This window comes from Cherax quadricarinatus, chromosome 79 (genome assembly GCF_038502225.1).
Source record: "Cherax quadricarinatus isolate ZL_2023a chromosome 79, ASM3850222v1, whole genome shotgun sequence".
In the NCBI taxonomy this organism is placed as follows: domain Eukaryota; kingdom Metazoa; phylum Arthropoda; class Malacostraca; order Decapoda; family Parastacidae; genus Cherax; species Cherax quadricarinatus.
In genome coordinates, this window is record NC_091370.1 from 885,272 (window position 1) to 906,070 (window position 20,799).

General features: G+C 39.9%; 1 protein-coding gene across 5 annotated transcripts in view; it reads left to right on the forward strand.

The window, feature by feature from the left end:
- Positions 1-20,799, forward strand: part of LOC128702733 (ras-related protein Rab-27A-like) — a 127,201-nt gene that overhangs the window by 81,856 nt on the left and 24,546 nt on the right. For all 5 annotated transcript variants that reach the window (XM_070101824.1, XM_070101821.1, XM_070101820.1 and 2 more), the window contains one exon: positions 16,541-16,653. In XM_070101824.1, coding sequence (XP_069957925.1) covers positions 16,541-16,653 — 113 coding nt within the window. The remainder of the gene's footprint in view (positions 1-16,540; positions 16,654-20,799) is intronic.

Here is a 20,799-nt window from a genome sequence, read left to right on the forward strand (position 1 = left end):
TCTATGTTCTTATGTGGGATAGCAATGAAGAAGTTTCTTGGCGAGTGGTTCAGCTATGTTATAGAAGCCGTTGTTCTGGTTGAAATTGTTGGTTATAGAGATAAGCGATGATTCCAGGATTCTTTGGTATTGAGTGTTGTCTTCTGTGGCGATAAGTCTTGAGTTTCTGTAGTTAATTAAATGGTTGTGTGAATTGCGATGTTGTACACAGGCATTCCTTGTATCGTCAGTCCTGCTTGCATATTGGTGTTCTGAAATACGTGTTTGGAGGTCTCTTGATGTTTCGCCCACATATAATTTGTTGCAGTCATTACAAGGGATTATGTATAACCCTGCAGAGGATGGAGGCTTGTCCTGTCTACTACTGGTGATGTCCTTGATGGTCATGGTTGTGGAGGTGGATACTTGGAATGATGTATTGGAAAAGATGTTGGAAACATGTTTGGCAATGGAGTTGGTGGGGAGGGCTATGTATCTCTTCTCGGCAGTGTCTTCTCTGGGTGTGTTGAAGATGTTTAATGCCCGCCGTCTGCAGTCTCTGATGAAGTGACGAGGATAGTGGAGTTTAGAAAATACTTGTTCAATTATAGTGCATTCTTCCTCAAGGAACTCATTGCTGCAGATTCTGAGTGCACGCAGGAAGAAGCCTATAATTACACCACGTTTGGTTTTGGTGTCGTGGTGAGAGTAGAAGTGGAGAAGATCGTTTTGGTTGGTGGGTTTTCGATAGACTTTAAAACGAAGTTCGTGGTCAGCTTTGCAGAGCAGGACATCAAGGAAAGGAAGAGTGTTGTCGACTTCTTCTTCAAGTGTGAACTGGATTGAAGGCTCGACCTGGTTGAGCATTAAACGGCGGGCATTAAACATCTTCAACACACCCAGAGAAGACACTGCCGAGAAGAGATACATAGCCCTCCCCACCAACTCCATTGCCAAACATGTTTCCAACATCTTTTCCAATACATCATTCCTCCACAACCATGACCATCAAGGACATCACCAGTAGTAGACAGGACAAGCCTCCATCCTCTGCAGGGGTATACATAATCCCTTGTAATGACTGCAACAAATTATATGTGGGCGAAACATCAAAACACGTATTTCAGAACACCAATATGCAAGCAGGACTGATGATACAAGGAATGCCTGTGTACAACATCGCAATTCACACAACCATTTAATTAACTACAGAAACTCAAGACTTATCGCCACAGAAGACAACACTCAATACCGAAGAATCCTGGAATCATCGCTTATCTCTATAACCAACAATTTCAGCCAGAACAACGGCTTCTATGACATAGCTGAACCACTCGCCAAGAAACTTCTTCATCGCTATCCCACATAAGAACATAGAACACTGCAGAAGGTCTACTCACAACTTGTCCAATACCCCTGCCAAGCTACCCAAGACTCTATAACTCCACCCGGTAGATCATCAGATGCAGCATTCTCCACCTGACCTCAACATTCTGAACATGACTATAAATACTCCCGTACCTTCCACCCCAGATAGATCTGTGTGTGACTTGAAAAAGCCCACTGTGTGGGTGAAAGATTGTCAATAAAGGATCACATTATACTGTGGGTACCTGGGTGTTAGTTGACTGGTGTGGGTCGCATCCTGGGACAAAATTGACCTAATTTGACTGAAATACTCTGCATAACAAGGGGCTTTCTATGTAGCAGTATGTCATTGATGTCAGCTAGGCCTGTATACTTTGTACAAGTACTTGTAGAAATAAAGATTTTTTTTTTTTCAACACATCGGTTGTCTCCCACCGAGGCAGGGTGACCCAAAACGAAAGAAAATCCCCAAAAAGAAAATACAGTGGACCCTCGACATCCGATGGCATCGACATTCGATAAATCCGACATTCGATGCATTTTAACACAAAAATTTCGCCTCGACATTCGATGGAAAACCCGACATTCGATACGATTCGTACGAGACGTGTCCACGTGTGGCCTGAACTGCACCATGTGTGCCAATGTTTACAAGCCAGCCAGTGTGTGCGCATCTAAGGATACATTCGGTACATTCCATATTATCCATATTATCACTGTTTTTGGTGCTTGTTTCTGCAAAATAAGTAACCATGGGCTAATGACTATTGAAATGAAGAAAGAGATAGTTGCAAAGTACGAAAGTGGAGTGCGTGTGTCGGAGTGCATGATGATTTGGTAAAGAAATTGCCTGCAACTAGTGGTGATGTGAGTGAATTTAAGGCCAGCAAAGGTTGGTTTGGAAGATTTAAGAATCGTAGTGGCATACACAGTGTGGTAAGGCATGGTGAGGCTGCCAGTTCAAGTCCTAATGGAAGGGGGATTCCCCTTCTAAACACTAACACCATCCACACTCTCCCCTCCTCCCATCCCATCAATCATCATCAGATCTTCATTAACCCTTTGAGGGTCGACAGGCCCTCTCTGAAACTTGTTCTCAGGGTCGGGCAAATTTAAAAAAAAAAAAATATTTTTTCTTATGAAAAGATAGAGAATCTTTTCCCGATCATAATGACACCAAAAGTATGAAATTTGATGGAAAACTTATGGAATTATGCTCTTGCGAAGTTAGCGGTCTCGACGATGTTTATGCATCGGTGATTTTGCCCACTTTGAGCCCTATTTTCAGCCAATTCCAATGTACTAGTTGACAAAAATCATAACTATTTCGCTAGAACTCCATTTTTTTTTCTATCGCATGAGTACAAGAAACCATCCATTTACAAATTTCAACTATCCAATAAAGTGGCCAGAATTTAGCAATTTTGCCAATTTCACACAAATTTCAAAAGATGCCAATTTCCAAATAGGGTCCAGAATAAACAAAAAAGGCATCCCTGGCACTAAAATAACAAGTTCTCTGTTCGTTAGTCACATCCCCAGGCCCCTCTTATATTTCTTTGGCTTTCCACTTTGAATTTTTATTCTTACAAAAAATAGAAGATTTACTGTTATGCAGACTAGTGCATTAGTGTAGAAATAGTATAAATAATATCAGCACACTTGTGAAAGAATATTAGACTCACCAGTTGACATGTATTGGACGCTTGGCATGATTTGTTTACTTTTGAACTTTGATCAAAATCAAACATTTCTGCTACTTTGAGCTCAATTTCAAGGTACTTTTCATTGTAAAACCAGTCAAAATCATCTCAATTTCTGTAATATGTCTTCCATTCTATAAAATGAGACCAAGAAAACTAGAATACAACAATAAATACCATATGAAAATACAGTGCAAAGTCGTTGTTTTATTCCAAAAACACGGTCAAAGTTTTTTTTTTTTCCTCATTACACACTGTGTGCTGCAGGATTTTTTTTATACTGCGCACACTGACCACATAGACCCATTCTTTCATATGTAGGCCTACCAGCTTTCTCTCACTAGATTTGAGGGCGCTAGAATTTAGGCGTACTAGTACGTCAAAAACCCTGGGTCGTAAGCCATTCTAGTACGGCCAAAACCTTCAAAGGGTTAAAGGTAAGTGTCAATTATTCTATTGTTATTAATCTATTGTTATTGTTGTTATTGTAATTATTCTATTGCATTAAACTTAATATTTCATGTGGTAAAATTTTTTTTTTCATGCTTTTGGGTGTCTTGCACGGATTAATTTGATTTTCATTATTTCTTATGGGGAAAATTAATTCGACTTTCGATATTTTTGACATTCAATGGCTCTCAGGAACTGATTAATATCAAATGTCAGGGGTCCACTGTACTTTCATTATCATTCAACACTTTCACCTCACTCATACATAATCACTTTCTTTGCAGAGGCACTCGGATACGACAGTTTAAAAGACCACTGCCAATATCCCAACCCCCTCCTTTAACCCTTTGACTGTTTCCGACGTATAAATACGTCTTACGAGCCAATGTTTCTGACGTATTTATACGCACAAATTCTAGCGGCTTCAAATCGAGCGCCAAAGGCCTGGTAGGCCTACACGGGAGAGAATGGGTCTCAGTGGTCGGTGTGCACCCTGTGAAAAAAATCTGGGACCTAGCGGTGCATTGTGGGAACGCCATGTTGTCAGTCCATTTTCACCATGCCTCTCGGTAAGAAGTTCCTCACTCCTTGGCGGATTGGAGGTCTTTTGTTCCCAAGTGATAGCTCTAACAGCGATGAAAGTGTCAGTGACAGTGAATTCAAGGGTTTTCAAGTGAGTGTTACCGAAAAAAGTGCCCAGGATAACGTAAATAGTGACGAAAACCCAGATGACCCACAACCTTCGACCTCTGGTGCTGTGCCGGCTTGTTCACGTTCACGTTCGCCTGTACCAGGACGAAAGAGGAAACTATTTGGTCGTGTACAACACCCTGATGATAGCAGTGATAGTGATAGTGATTTCAAGGTCATTGAAAGCAGTTATAGTGACAGTGAGAGTGAATATTCCCCAGTGAAGCGCCAGTATGTACGACGTAGCATGAGGTCTGGTAGTGTTTCATATGTTGTTCCAAGGGGAAGGAGAAACTCTGGGAGCACATCCCGTGGCCCAACACCACGACCTGATAGTGAAGATGACGATATTGTAACGATGGGTATGAATGGTGACAGTGAGGGAGGAGGCAGTGGTGGTGATAGTGAGGGTGGCACGGCCCATGTGGCACCATCACCGGGCCACGCTACTAGCCACGCGGCTGACTCAGCAGAACAACCAGCCTCACCCTACCCCACACTGCCACAACCTGCACCACCACAACCTGCACAGCCACAACCACGGTACAATATCCAGACCCCACCAGCAGACCGCATCTGGGATTGGCAGGACGGTGACGAGTTTGTTCCCAGTCCCCATGACTTTGATGAAACACAAAGTGGAATAAAGCCATCTTGTCCACTTGGGAACAATGCCAGTGAACTGGACTGCTTTGAGTTATTTTTCGATGAACCCCTGATGGACATCATTGTCAGGGAAACAAATACATACTGTGATTACACCATGGCAAATACAATTCTCTCACCAAAATCACGGCTACACAAGTGGAAGGAGACAACTGTGGCAGAGATGTACCTGTTTTTTGCCACAATAATGCTTATGCCACATGTGTATAAGCACACTGTCACCACATACTGGACAACAGATCGCCTGATTTCAACTCCAGGTTTTAGTGACATTATAGGTGTCAATCGTTTCCTGATACTGTTGCGTATGTTACACTTTTCAGACAAAACCAGGCCTGACAGAAGCGACAGGTTATATAAGATAAGAAATGTGTTTATGTACCTGAAACAAAAGTGCTGCATGTATTTTTATCCCTTCAGGAAGCTTGTTATTGATGAGTCCTTGATTTTATTCAAAGGAAGACTCTCATTCAAGCAATATATACCAAGCAAGAGGAAACGCTTTGGTATAAAGCTATTTGTACTGTGTGATTGCAGAAGTGGTCTTGTTTTAGATATTATTGTGTACACTGGCAGTAATACTTTGAGAGATACCATGAAGTTATTGGGTATCTCTGGTGATGTGGTTCGAACAATGATGGAACCATATCTTGGTAAGGGGCATATGTTATTTACTGATAACTGGTACACAAGCCCCTTACTCAGTGATTTCTTGCGAGTGAACTTGACAGACGTGTGTGGCACAGTGCGTGGTAATCGCAAACATATGCCAAGGTTCGACGCTGGCACTCGCAGAAGTGAGGTGCAAGCCTTTGCTGCCAATGACATCATGGCATTTCGGTGGCATGACAAACGTGATGTCACATTGTTGACATCAGTTCACACAAACGAAATGGTACCCAGTGGCAGGGACAACAGAGAGACCAATGAACCCATTCTAAAGCCTGCAGCTGTCATGGACTACAACCTCAATATGCGCTTAGTGGACAAATGTGACATGCAGATTGGGTTTGCAGACTGTGTACGCAAGAGTTATAAGTGGTATATCAAACTTTTTTTCCATCTTGTTGATATCTCTATGCTAAATGCTTATAACATATACAAGTTGAAGACCAACAAAACACCAAAATATGGTGAATTTTGCCTGTCAGTAATCAGACAAATAATTGCAAAGTACAAAGGAGCAACTCCTGCAATAGACCAGCGCCCACAGACGTCATCTCGTATGAGGCCTGGTGATCACTACCCCATACAACTGCCTCCTACTACTGCCAAGAAAAATGCTCAGAAGAGGTGTTATGTATGTATGCATACCACAAAACGCCCACAAACACGCAGAGACATTCGTTTTATGTGTGAGGAGTGTGAAGTGCCCCTCTGCATATACCCATGTTTCAAAGAGTTCCACAAGCTGCAGCAGTTCTAGGAACGTGATTAGTGACTGTACATATGTATATATATTATGGAACAATAGTAATAAACATTGTTTTGTATAGTTTGTTTGTGTAAACAAAGTGTATACACAAACTAATAGTGATAAAGTTTGTTCTGTTATTGTGTTGTAAACAATGAGTGTATATTTGAAGAATGCACCTTACATTGGTCTCACAGGCCACATAAGTTACCTGGGACAGAAAAATATTGAAAAATGCAAGAAACCTTTGAATTAGAGTAAATAAAAGAATACCGGGTGGGCGGCAGTCGCCGCTGTTGCCGTACGCACGTCAATTTCTGCAAACTTTGCGGCTCTATATCTCGGTAAGTACTGATGGCAAAAATTTTTTTTTAGGCTTAAAACACTAGTAAAAATATTCCTAACATTTTCATAAGAAAAAATAATTTTTTTTTTTTCGAATATTTGGCGACATAGAATGACAGTTTCAGAGAGGGCCCTGAAACAGTCAAAGGGTTAAAGTGCAGGCATTGTACTTCCCATTTCCAGGACTCAAGTCCGTCTAACTGGTTTCCCTGAATCCCTTCACAAAATACCCTGCTCACACTCCAACAGCTCGTCAGGTCCCAAAAACCATTCGTCTCCATTCATTCCTATCTAACACGCTTACATATCCTCATACAGCCTCTCCTCACTTAGCGATGTACTTGTTTACCTTACGCCGAAGGCGAAGAGTCACAGAGCTGCTGAGTGGGGTCAATATATCTAATATACAGTGGACCCCCGGTTAACGATTTTAGTCCGTGCAAGAGGGGTAATTGTTATGCGAAATAATCGTTATGTGAATGAATTTTCCCCATAAGAAATAATGGAAATAAAATTAATCCGTGCAAGACACCCAAAAGTATGAAAAAAAAATTTTTTTTACCACATGAAATATTAATTTTAATACACACAAACTGAAAAAGGCATGCACACTTACATGACACTTACTTTTATTGAAGATCTGGTGATGATTGATGGGATGGGAGGAGGGGAGAGCATTATCTTCTTACTGTTTAGAAGGGGAATCCCCTTCCATTAGGACTTGAGGTAGTAAGTCCTTTTCTGGGGTTACTTCCCTTCTTTTTTTAATGCCACTAGGGCCAGCTTCAGAGTCACTGGACTTCTTTCGCACAAGATATCTGTCCATAGTGGCCTGTACCTCTCGTTCCTTTATGACTTGCCTAAAGTGTTTCACAACATTGTCAGTGTAATAATCACCAGCACGGCTTGCAATAGCTGTGTGAGGGTGATTTTCATCCATGAAGGTTTGCACTTCAAGCCACTTTGCACAGATTTCCTTTATCTTTGTAGTAGGCAACTTCTTCAATTTCTCTCTCCCCTCCTCTGAACCAGTTTCCCCAGGTCTGGCCTCTTGCTCTTGAAGTTGATCTATCAGCTCATCAGTGGTTAGTTCTTCATTGTCCTCCTCCACCAACTCTTCCACATCCTCCCCACTAACCTCCAACCCCAAGGACTTTCCCAATGCCACAATGGATTCCTCAACTGGCACAGGATTCTCAGGGTTAGCCTCAAACCCTTCAAAATCCCTTTTGTCTACACATTCTGGCCACAGTTTCTTCCAAGCAGAGTTCAAGGTCCTCTTAGTCACTTCCTCCCAAGCCTTACCTATAAGGTTTACACAATTGAGGATATTAAAGTGATCTCTCCAAAACTCTCTTAGAGTCAGTTGAGTTTCTGAGGTCATTACAAAGCACCTTTCAAACAGAGCTTTTGTGTACAGTTTCTTGAAGTTGGAAATAACCTGCTGGTCCATGGGCTGCAGGAGAGGAGTGGTATTAGGAGGCAAAAACTTCACCTTAATGAATTTCATGTCCCCATAAAGTCGCTCTGCCACGTCTGTAGGATGACCAGGGGCATTGTCTAACACCAGGAGGCACTTAAGTTCTAATTTCTTTTCAGTTAGGTAATCTTTCACATTGGGGGCAAATGCATGGTGTAACCAGTTATAGAAAAAGTCCCTAGTGACCCATGCCTTACTGTTTGATCTCCACAGCACACACAAATTATCCTTGAGGACATTCTTTTGCCTGAACGCTCTGGGAGTTTCAGAGTGATACACTAATAAAGGCTTAACTTTGCAATCACCACTAGCATTGGCACACATCAACAAAGTAAGCCTGTCTTTCATAGGCTTATGTCCTGGGAGTGCCTTTTCCTCCTGAGTAATGTAGGTCCTGCTTGGCATTTTCTTCCAGAACAGGCCTGTTTCATCACAATTAAACACTTGTTCAGGTTTCAGTCCTTCAGTTTCTATATACTCCTTGAATTCCTGCACATATTTTTCAGCTGCTTTGTGGTCCGAACTGGCAGCCTCACCATGCCTTATCACACTATGGATGCCACTACGCTTCTTAAATCTCTCAAACCAACCTTTGCGGGCCTTAAATTCACTCACATCATCACTAGTTGCAGGCATTTTTTTAATTAAATCGTCATGCAACTTCCTAGCCTTTTCACATATGATCGCTTGAGAGACGCTATCTCCTGCTAGCTGTTTTTCATTTATCCACACCAATAAGAGTCTCTCAACATCTTCCATCACTTGCGATCTTTGTTTCGAAAACACAGTTAAACCTTTGGCAACAACAGCTTCCTTGATTGTCTTTTTGGTGCCCACAATAGTAGCGATGGTTGATTGGGGTTTCTTGTACAACTTGACTAGGTCGGCAATACGCACTCCACTTTCATACTTATCAATGATCTCTTTCTTCATTTCAATGGGTATCCTTACCCTTATTGGTGTACGGTTGGCACTAGAAGCTTTCTTGGGGCCCATGGTCACTTATTTTCCAGAAACACCACCGAAAACACTGTAATATTACGAAATATTCCGAGTGTATGCTTGGATGTTAGCGCGGAGGCTGCCTGGTAAACAATGGCACGGGCGGCACATGTGAGGCTGGGTGAGGGCGCACATTGGACGCGTCTCGGACGAAAATCGGTGAGCGGGTTTTTAATCGGTATGCGCGGCAAAAATTTTGCGATTAAAGTAAGCGGTATGCGAAATAATTGCTATGTGATGCCATCGTTATGCGGGGGTCCACTGTACTAAGGGAGGCGCTAGTCAATGAAATTGCAAACATCGACCTTAAGCTGAAGGAATCTTATAGGAGACAAGAATCACAGGAAGAACTAAAAGCCATAAAGGAAATTGAAAAAAACCCAAAATACTTCTTCTCTTATGCCAAATCTATGGAAAAAACAACATCCAGTATTGGGCCCCTGCTTAGGCGGGATGGGACATACACAGATGATATCCAGGAAATGAGTGAGTTACTAAAGTCCCAATATGACTCAGTATTCAGTGAGCCACTGCCCACTCTAAGGGTCGACAATCCAAATGAATTCTTTATGAACGAAACTCAAAATCTGGTCGTCCCAAAAATCTCGGATATTATTCTAGCTCTACAAGACTTTGAAGAGGCAATTAATGACATGCTCATGCACTCTGCCCCAGGCCCAGACTCGTGGAACTCTGTGTTCATCAAGAATTGCAAGAAGCCCCTACCACGTTCCTTCAGCATTTTATGGAGAGAGAGCATGGACACAGGGGTCATCCCACACACACACTAAAAACAGCAGACATAGCCCCACTCCACAGAGGTAGCAGTAAAGCAATTGCAAAGAACTACAGACTGATAGCACTAACATCCCATATCATAAAAATCTTTGAGAGGGTTCTAAGAAGCAAGATAGCCAACCACCTAGATACCCATCAGTTACACAACCCAGGGCAACATGGGTTTAGAGCAGGTCTCTCCTGCCTGTTCCAGCTACTGGACCACTATGACAAGGTCCTGGATGCTGTAGAGGATAAACAAAACACAGATGTATACACAGACTTTGCAAAAGCTTTTGACAAGTATGACCATGGTGTAATAGCACACAAAATGAGGGATAAAGGAATAACAGGAAAAGTTGGTAGATGGATCTACAACTTCCTGACAAATAGAACACAAAGAGTAATAGTAAACAGAGTAAAGTCCCAGGCAGCCATGGTAAAAACCTCTGTTCCACAAGGCACAGCACTCCCATTCTATTCCTCATTCTCATTTCTGACATAGACAGAGATGTAAGCCATAGCTCCGTGTCTTCCTTTGCAGATGACACCCGGATCACCATGGCAGTGATCTCCATTGAAGACACTGCGAGACTCCAAGTGGACATCAACCAAATCTTCGAATGGGCCACTCAAAACAATCTGAAGTCCAGCGAGGAGAAATTTCAACTACTCAGATATGGAAAACTTGAAGATGAGAACCTTCAAAACTAGGGATGCCAAGCCCATAATGATTCTCTTCAAATCACTTGTGCTCTCTAGGCTGGAATACTGCTGTACACTAACGGCCCCCTTCAAGGCTGGCGACATTGCAAACCTGGAGAGTGTACAAAGGACTTTCATGGCACATATAAGTGCGATAAGGGACCTAAACTACTGGGAATGGTTGAAGGTCCTTGATCTGTATTCCTTTGAATGCAGGTGAGAGAGATACATGATAATATACACTTGGAAGGTCCTGGAGGGATTGGTACCAAACCTGCACACGAAAATCACTCCATATAAAAGCAAAAGACTCGGCAGGAGATGCAACATTCCCCCGATGAAAAGCAGGGGCGCCATGAGTACACTGAGAGACAACACAATAAGTGACCGGGGCCCAAGACTGTTCAATTGCCTCCCAGCATACATAAGGGGGATTACCAATAGACCCCTGGCTGTCTTCATGAAGGCACTGGACAGGCACCTAAAGTCAGTACCTTACTAACCGGGCTGTGGTTCATATGTCAGCTTGTGTGCGGCCAGCAGTAACAGCCTGGTTGATCAGACCCTGATCCACCATGAGGCCTGGTCTCAGACTGAGCCGTGGGGTTGTTGACCCCCAAAACCCTCTCCAGGTAAACTCCAGGTAAACGCCTTGGACTTATGATGGGCTCTCTGACCAGTATTCATTCCTAACTAATATATATTAGAGCTGGTTTCCTTTATTTGTTTATTTCAGTATACAGTACACTACTGTATAAACATTTAAAAATATACCAGAAATGTTATAAATGATGCAAAGGTGACATTAAAACAATATCAAAAAATGGTTGACACAAACTCACTACCATTATAGTATGCTCCTCACTTAGCGATGAATTCGTTTACCAACGCTGTCTTAGGAACGGAACTTCGTTGTTAAGTGAGGAAAGGCTGTAGTAAGAAAAATAGAAGAAAACCCAGATGGGTGTATATATACATGTATATATATGCTTGTACAAGCATGTGTAGTGTGACCTAAGTGTAAGTAGCGGTAGCAAGACATACCTGAAATGTTGTTTGCTTATGAGACAAAAAAAAAGACATCATGTAAAACAATTACAGGTTTCCATTTCACAGTCTCTTAGCAGGACAGTAGTACCTCCCTGGGTGGTTGCTGCCTACCAGCCTACTACTTAGGGTAATCTTTAATATGGGGACCAAAACTGAGCAGCATAATCTAAATAAGTCCTTACTAAAGATGTATAGTGCTTAGATCTGTAACTTAACCTGTTGATTCTTAATATACTTCCATGTAATCTGTTAGCCTTCTTGCATATGCTTAGACACTGCTGCCGTGGCTTCAGATTTCTGCTTACCGTTATTCCCGAGTCCTTTTCACATGCTAAAATGTTCAAAATTATATATAGATGAAGCTTCCCAGACATATTTGTTAAGGGAGACACTAAGGGTCCCTAACCTGTAAACACCTGAGTTATGAACATCTGTGAATGAGGTCCATGAAAAATATTTAATACAGTAGGGCCTCACTTATACAACAGGTTAGCTTCCAGGCTATTGCCGGAAAGTAGACATCGCCGGAAAGCAGAACACCATTTTTTTCTATTTATAAATTCATATAAATGCCAGATAACAAGTTTACACTAACTTATATTAGAAAACACAATAAAAAGTTAAATACATACACAGTACATTCATTACTTTCCTTTTTGTTTTTATTTATTTAATTTATTTATTTATTTATGTCTTTGCAAATAGTATATTGAGCTTTTGTATTTACAATAATGGGTTGCAGTGCAAAGAGACCCTCTATTATGCCTAGGCATAATAGGCATAATATTTGTAGTCTTAATGTAGGGCAAGAGGCGAGTAGTACAGTGGAACCTCCACTTACAAGTTTAACCCTTAAACGGTCCAAACATATACGTATATACACGTTCACCTGCGCAGTGCCCCGAATATTTTGAGGAAAAATTTTTTTTTTATAGAAAAAAAGAGCATGTGATATCCAGGCGTCCCCAATTTTTTCATATGGCACACACTTAGTGCGCACACCCATTCTCTCATGTCTAGGCGACTCGGGCCTATTGCACCTATGTTCAAAATGAATAAAAAATGAAACATATATATACGTTTGGGGCGCTACGCGAGAGAATGTATATATAAGCTTGGACCGTTTAAGGGTTAATCCATTCCATGACCTGGCTCGCATCTGGATTTGCTCATTTGCAGAGTCAATTTTCCTCATTTAAATTAATTGAAATGTAATAAATCCGTTCTGGCTCTCAGGAGGCACGACAAGATACTTCACTATTTCGCTAATATCATCTATATGGCTAATTTATCTATCAAAATTCATCTAATATGACATAATAAACCATATAAATAACATAGAAACCTGATATATACTCTAGAATAAATAAAACGTGTCATTATGTGACAGGTGGAGGCGGCCACAACTATTCCCGCATTGTTGTGGTAATCACTGCCATCTAGTGACAGCCTTTTGAAGCCATCTATTATTATATAGTACATTATTATTATACATGTATTATTATTTTACATATTAATAATAATAATAATATTATTATTATTATTATTATTGTATACAGTTGTACCTCGGGATACAAATTTATTTTGTTACAGAAGGCTGTTCGAGTGCCGATACTAAACGAATTTGTATCCATAAGGAATAATATAAGTTAGATTAATCTGTTTCAGACCCCCAAAAATACACTTACAAAAGCACTTACATAAATACACTTACATAATTGTTTGAGTTTAGAGCTGTTCGTATTATTATACTATTATTATTATACATATTATTATTACAGTATACTTTCTTTCTTTCAACACATCGGCCGTATCCCACCGAGGCGGGATATATTACATTTAGTAATATATACAGGAGAAGGGGTTACTAGCCCCTTGCTCCCAGCATTTTAGTCGCCTCTTACAACACGCATGGCGTACGGAGGAAGAATTCTGTTCCACTTGCCCATGGAGATAAGAGGAAATAAACAAGAACAAGAACTGTAAAGAAAATAGAAGAAAACCCAGAGGGGTGTGTATATACATGCATATGCTTGTACATGTATGTGTAGTGTGACCTAAGTGTAAGTAGAAGTAGCAAGACATACCTGAAATCTTGCATATTTATGAGACAGACAAAAGACACCAGCAATCCTACCATCATGTAAAACAATTACATGCTTTCGTTTTACACACACTTGGCAGGACGGTAGTACCTCCCTGGGTGGTTGCTGTCTACCAACCTACTACCTGATATTACAATATACATAATTTGTAATTTTTATTCACACAAAAAATAGAAGATTTACCGTTATGCAGACTACTGCATTATTGTAATAATTGTATAAATAATGTCAACCCATTCGTGACTGCATATTGGAATGAACAGTGATGTCATTTGTTTACTCTTGAACATCGCCAAAGAATCGAACATTTTTGGTAATTTGAGCTCAATTTCAAGGTACTTTTCATCATGAAAGCAATCAAAATCATACCTATTTCTGTAATATATCTTCCATTCTATCAAATGAGATAAAAAAAAAATGAGAATACAACCATAAAAACCATACGAAAATACCGCTGAGGGGCGGCTAATAGCTAAGAAGTGAACTCCGTTATTTATGGTCTGATTTCTTTCATTTTTGGTGTACATTAAGAAGCATCTTTCCATCATACACTGCCCAAGTTTCAATAAGATAGTCCAACAAACAACTGAGATCCATTTCTCTCGATCAAGAGCAAGAGCCCCTCACCAGCATCAAGGAACCTCCCTTGAGGCCTGTTTGCATCTGGAAATTTAGCTCATGTCTGGAAGCAAAAAATCAACCAAGTGACTGCTTGTATCTGGAAAAACTCGCATGTGGATGCACCTGTAAGTAGAGGTTCCACTGTACTTATTTGTAGGAAATCGGGTGTAGGTAGCCCTGGCTTCCTGTCTCATACTTAATATATGATATTTAAAGCAACTCAGAGAGAGAGAGAAAATACACATACCATACACTCATTATTAACCTTAAAATATGTGTAGTCTTAATGTAGGATGAGAGGTGAGTAGTATTTGTAGGAAGTCAGTGTAGGTAGCCGGTAGGTGTAGCCCTCCTTGGTTACTCCTTCTGGCTACCTACACTGCAGCCCAGAGCCATATTATTGCCAGTGATATATCTTGTTCACTGAATTTAAGCGTTTCTAACAACTACCTTTAGATGCCATCGTAAATGAAGGGAGAATTAATAGATAATGCCGAGAATTGTAAACAAAAGCGGAGTGGGAGAGTGACTAGGCCAAATGCAAATTCATTCACGTTTTCTCTGGTGCTGGATCAGAGAAAACATAATGTTTTCCTTCTGCCTGGTTACCACACAGGTACACAATAACAACACTGTGACTAGCTGAGGATTCGAACCCATGTAGTTTTGGCCCTGCCTCGTGGTGAGTGAAAATCAAATGACACCTTAATCCACTGAACCACACAATCCTACAAAAACCAAGCACCCAGGCAAGCTAGATGTGTTACTCTTGGTTCGAGGACATACGGTGATGTGGGTACCTCTAAGCTAATTTCATTCTTATGCCCTTTTGGTGTACTAGCCTCCACAAGCAGTACATATATATACATGTATTATTGTGACCACGAACGAGTGGTATTGAATCAGTAACAACACTGCGACTAGCCAAGGATTCAAACCCATGTAGTTTTGGCCCTGCCTCATGGTGAGCGAAAATCACATAACGCCTTAACCCACTGAACCACACAATCCTACAAGAACCGAGCACCCAGTCAAGCTAGGTGTGTTACTCTTGGTCCGAGGACATGTGATGGTTTTCGGCCATTTTGGTCTTAGGCTGACCATCTGGAACGGATTACGGTTGATAACCGAGGGTCCATTGTATATGTATTTTATTGCACTTGGGCACTTTAATTATATGTTGTAGTATATTACACATTGGTGGGGTGGAGTGGGCTGACCTGGCTGGCTACCATGCCTCCCAGATCTGACTTCCTACAAATATATATGACTCACCTCTCACCCTACATTAAGACTACAAATATTTTAAGGTAAATAATGGGTGTACTGTGTGTGTATTATACTTTTTATTGTTTCTAATGCCTAGTTCTATTGCTAACTTAATATATATTAGTGTAAACTTGTTATCTGGCATTTATATGGATTTATAAGTGGAAAAAAATGGCATTCTACTTTCCGGCGATGTCTGCTTTCTGACAGTAGCCTGGAACCTAACCTGCCATATAAGTGGGACCCTACTGTATTACTGTGGCATCATGAGTGGAGAGACTCTTAGTGATTTTAATGTGTACCTGCACACCAGCACAGTGTGTAAGCATATTTAGGTACAGCTGCACATAAGTATAATTATCAGAGTATGTACATATAAAATATGAAATAACTTTAAAACACTTGAAATTTTGGAAAGTTTCCAGACATAATAGAGTTGTGCTCATGGAGAATGTAAACAAACCGGGTGGGGCGCACCATATTTGAAAGACTTCGTTGTATAGCAAATTTTGGTCATAATTTGAAATTGCCATATTAGCGGAACACTGTAGGGCAAAACGCCGTACAGCGGGGCCCTACCGTATGTGGTTTTACATAAGTGGCAATTATGTAAGATTATACAGCACTGTATGACCCTTTCGGGATTACTGCTCAACTTGATAATAATAATTATTATTATTATTATTATTATTATTAGGTTTTGAGTTACAAAAACACTCGTTAATAAGTTAGACTGCTAGGAAGCACAACTGGTTCATTAGTTTCTGTTCTTCACACAGCTCCCAGCATGACAGTAATACACACACACTCATGTTAACTGAAACCCCAAAAAATTTTAAAGCTTGGTAAGCCCTTAATACCTTGATCTTATGAATATGGTTTTGAGCATATGCATAATATGGATGTGTTTTTGCAGACTCATGCCTACTGTGAAAACCCCGACATAATCTTGTGTGGAAATAAGGTGGACCTTGTTGAGGAGCGTGTTGTGTCGGAGCAGCGGGCCAAAGATGTTGCCGAGAAGTTGGGGTAAGTTGTTATATGCAGATCCTTTTCTTAACCCTTTAAGGGTCCATGCTGTAGTTTTACAGCTTTGAAGCCAGGGTCAGTGCTGTAGTTCTACATCATGAGCTCAGCTCACTCAGATAAGCTGTGAGCAGTAAATTTGGGCCTAGATATGAGAGAATGTATCTTTGTGGTAAGTGTACATCATATTAAAAAATCCTGCAGCACGCAGTGCTGTTTTAGGATTAAAACTGACTTTGCGGTGTACAGTGGAACTTCTACTTGCAAGTTTAATCTGTTCCATGACCTTGCTCGCAACTGGATTTGCTCGTTTGCAGAGTCAATTTTCCTCATTTAAATTAATTGAAATGCAATTAATCCGTTCCAGTGGAATTCTGTACTTCAATAATCCCGCTAATATCAACTCTACGGCTTATTTATCTATCTCAATTCATCTAATATGACATAATAAACAATATAAATAACATAGAAACATGATATATACTCTAGAATGAATAAAATATGCCATTCATGTAGTGGTATGGGCGGTGTCGGCGGTGGACGAGAGTTTGTCTGGAGACCGGCAAAATACTTCATGAATAATTTCACTAATATCATCTATATGGCTTATTTATATATCACAGTTCATCTAATATGACACAACAAACAATATAAATAACATAGAAACACGATATATACTCTAGAATGAATAAAATATGTCATTATGTAACAGGTGGAGGTGGCCACAACCGCTCCTCTTTGTTGTGGTAAACACTGCCATCTAGTGACGGCCTTTTGAAGCCATCTATTATTATAATTATTATATGTAGTACATTATTATTATATATGTATTATTATTTTTTTTTTTCTTCAACAAGTCGGCCATCTCCCACCGAGGCAGGGTGACCCAAAAAAGAAAGAAAATCCCCAAAAAGAAAATACTTTCATCATCATTCAACACTTTCACCTCACTCACACATTATCACTGTTTTTGTAGAGGTGCTCAGAACACAACAGTTTACAAGCATACACATATAAAGATACACAACATATCCCTCCAAACTGCCATATTATATTATTATTATTGTTATTATTTGTATTGTTATTCATATTATTATTATACATATTATTATTATTATTGTTATTATTATTATTATATAAATTATTTGTAATTTTTATTCACACAAAAAATATAAGATTTACTGTTATTCCTTATTGCAATAATTGTATAAATATGTCAACCCATTCAAGACTGCATATTGGAATGGACAGTGACATCATTTGTTTACTCTGAAACAGCCAAGCAATGGACCATTTCTCCTAGGTTGAGCTCAATTTCAAGGCACTTTTCATCATGAAAGCAATCAAAATCATATCTATTTCTGTAATATATCTTCCATTCTATCAAATGAGACAAAAAAAACGAGAATACAACCATAAAAACCATTTGAAATTACCACTAAGGGGTGGCTAATTGCTGAGAAGTGAACTCCATTATATATGCTTAGATTTTTTTCATTTTTGGTGTACGTTAAGAAGCATCTTTCCATCATACATTGCCCAAGTTTCAATAACATAGTCCAACAAACAAATGAGATACAATTCCCAAGATCAAGAGCAAGAGCCCCTCACCAGTGTCAAGGAACCTGCCTTGAGGTCTGCTTGCTTGTGGAAATTTTGCTTGTGTATGGAAGCAAAAAATCGACCCATCGACTGCTCGTATTTGGAAAAACTCGCACGTGGACACGCTCGCAAGTAGAGGTTCCACTGTAGTTCCATGTGGTTTTTATGGTTGTATTCATGGTTTCTTGGTCTCATTTGATAGAATGTAAGATATGTTAAAGAAGTAGAGATGATTTTCATTGGCTTTTAGTAATGAAAATAGCTTGAAATTAAGCTCAAAGTAGTGAAAATTTTCGATTTTTGCTGATGTTCAAAAGTAAACAATTTACATCATGCTTCCAATACACGTCAGCTGGTTGGTCTAATATATGTTCACGAATGTGCTGATATTATCTATACAATTATTACGAAATTGCATAACCATAAATCTTCTATTTTTTGGTTTGAATAAAAATTCTTTGTGAAAAAAAATCAAAATGGAATTCGTGTGTATAACCTGGAAACATAATAAACAGAGGAAATGTTATTTTATTGCCAGGAATGCCTGCATTGTTTATTCTGGACCCTATTTTGAAATTGGAATATTTTGATCTTTGAAATTTGCCCAATTACCAATTTCTGATCACTTTATTGGGTAGTTAAAATAGTTGATTGGGCAGTTTCTTGTGCTCATTTGATAAAATAGAAGGGATGCTAGCAAAATAGTTAAGTATTTGGTGGACTCGAACAATGTAATTGGCCTAAAATAGGAGCCAGTGGGCAGAATCGCTGATACATAAATATTTCCAACACAGCAAAATTCATGATGGTGTAATTTTGTCAATTTTCCATCAAATTTCATAATTTTTGTTTTATTGCATTCAGAAAAATTTTTATACCATATCATGAGAATTTTTTTTTTTTTTTTTTTTTTAAATTCTTGGACCCTGTGGACAATTTTCAGATCAGGGGGCCTGGACCCTAAAAGGGTTAAACCCGTAGCTTTATTACTGGCACACTCAGCTCACACATTGAGGTCCATGGTACGGCTGGAAACAGGATGTGTTTCCTTAAGACACCTGCTGTACATACTCACCTAGTAAAATAGATACAGTAGGGTCCCACTTACATGGAAGATTAGGTTCCAGGCTACTACCGGAAAGTGGACATTGCCAGAAAGTAGAATGCCATTTTCCCCCACTTACAAGCGCATACAAATGCCAGATAACAAGTTTAAGCTAACATATATTTAGCTAACAGTAGAACTAGGCATTAAAAAACAATAAAAAGTAAAATGCATACACACAGTACATTCATTACCTACCTTAAAATATTTGTAGTTTTAATGTAGGGCGAGAGGCAGCAGCAGTGACAGCAGCAGTCTAGCTCCTTTATTTCTTCAACCACCTTGGTCAATCAAAGCTCCTGTTATGGCCTAATTGCAAGAACAACTGCACTAACACAGGTAGAACCCAACATGACCCAAGAAAACTAAAAGTGGATACCTGCAACCTGATAAAATAGACGAATAAAGGTAGACTGCCTTGTAATTCCCCGCTGCCAGAAGAACAACTAACCCAAGCTCCATGTAAATGAAGCTCTCTCCTACTTCACCTCACCAGGACTACTGGTATGAGAGCAAATCACAGAAGAAACAGTACCAAGAACTTCAATAATACACCTAGGAATCTACTGTTCAACTTGTCAACCCAGCAGGATGCTGGTGCATCATCCACCCCCTTCCTCACCACCCAGGGCTACTCAACAATAGCAACAAACATGGCTGACTCCCTTTCTGACATCCCTTCCTTCCCAGGCTTCTGTGCTCCTGCTAATCTCATAAGTATGACCAATGATCCTGAGGCACTTATATCATGCATCTTTGCAGTAACTTCTGAAATTACAAGTCTTCATACATCACTGGTTCACCACGAATCCAACGTAGCCAACCTCAAGAACAAGATCCTCAACAGAAAATTACAACACCTGGAATGACTGACTTCAGCAAGACTACAAACAGCCACAGCCAGTCATGCTGAACAAATAGCTTCATTAAGCACTACGGTTGAAGAAGGTGTCAAGGACTGGAAGAACAACACAAATGCCCAGTTAAATGATTACCTTGAAAACCATGATGATAAAACTGACCAAGAAAAGTTATCCGATGCAGTTATTATTAACAGCACTCTGTTTACCAAAGACATAAATTAAACAAACTGCAAGGATACCACTATTAACCCCTTCGGTGTCAGTCCCATAAAGTTATGGCTTTGAAGCAAGTGTCAGTCCTGTAAAACAACTCCAAAATTCTAGCAGCTTAAAATCTTGTGGGAAAAAGCTGATAGGCCTACATATGAAAGAATGGGTCTGCATGGTTAGTGTGTGCAGTATAAAAAAAAAAAATTCTGCAGCAAACAGTGCAGCGCTCCGAACATAGCGCTCTGAATGTAGATCTGTGTTCGATTTTACCTGTTTTCTTGTGTAAAATAACGTAGATCTACTTTCGGGGCGCTATGCGAGTGAACATAGAACTACGTTTGGACAGTTTAAGGGTTAAAACAACTACTT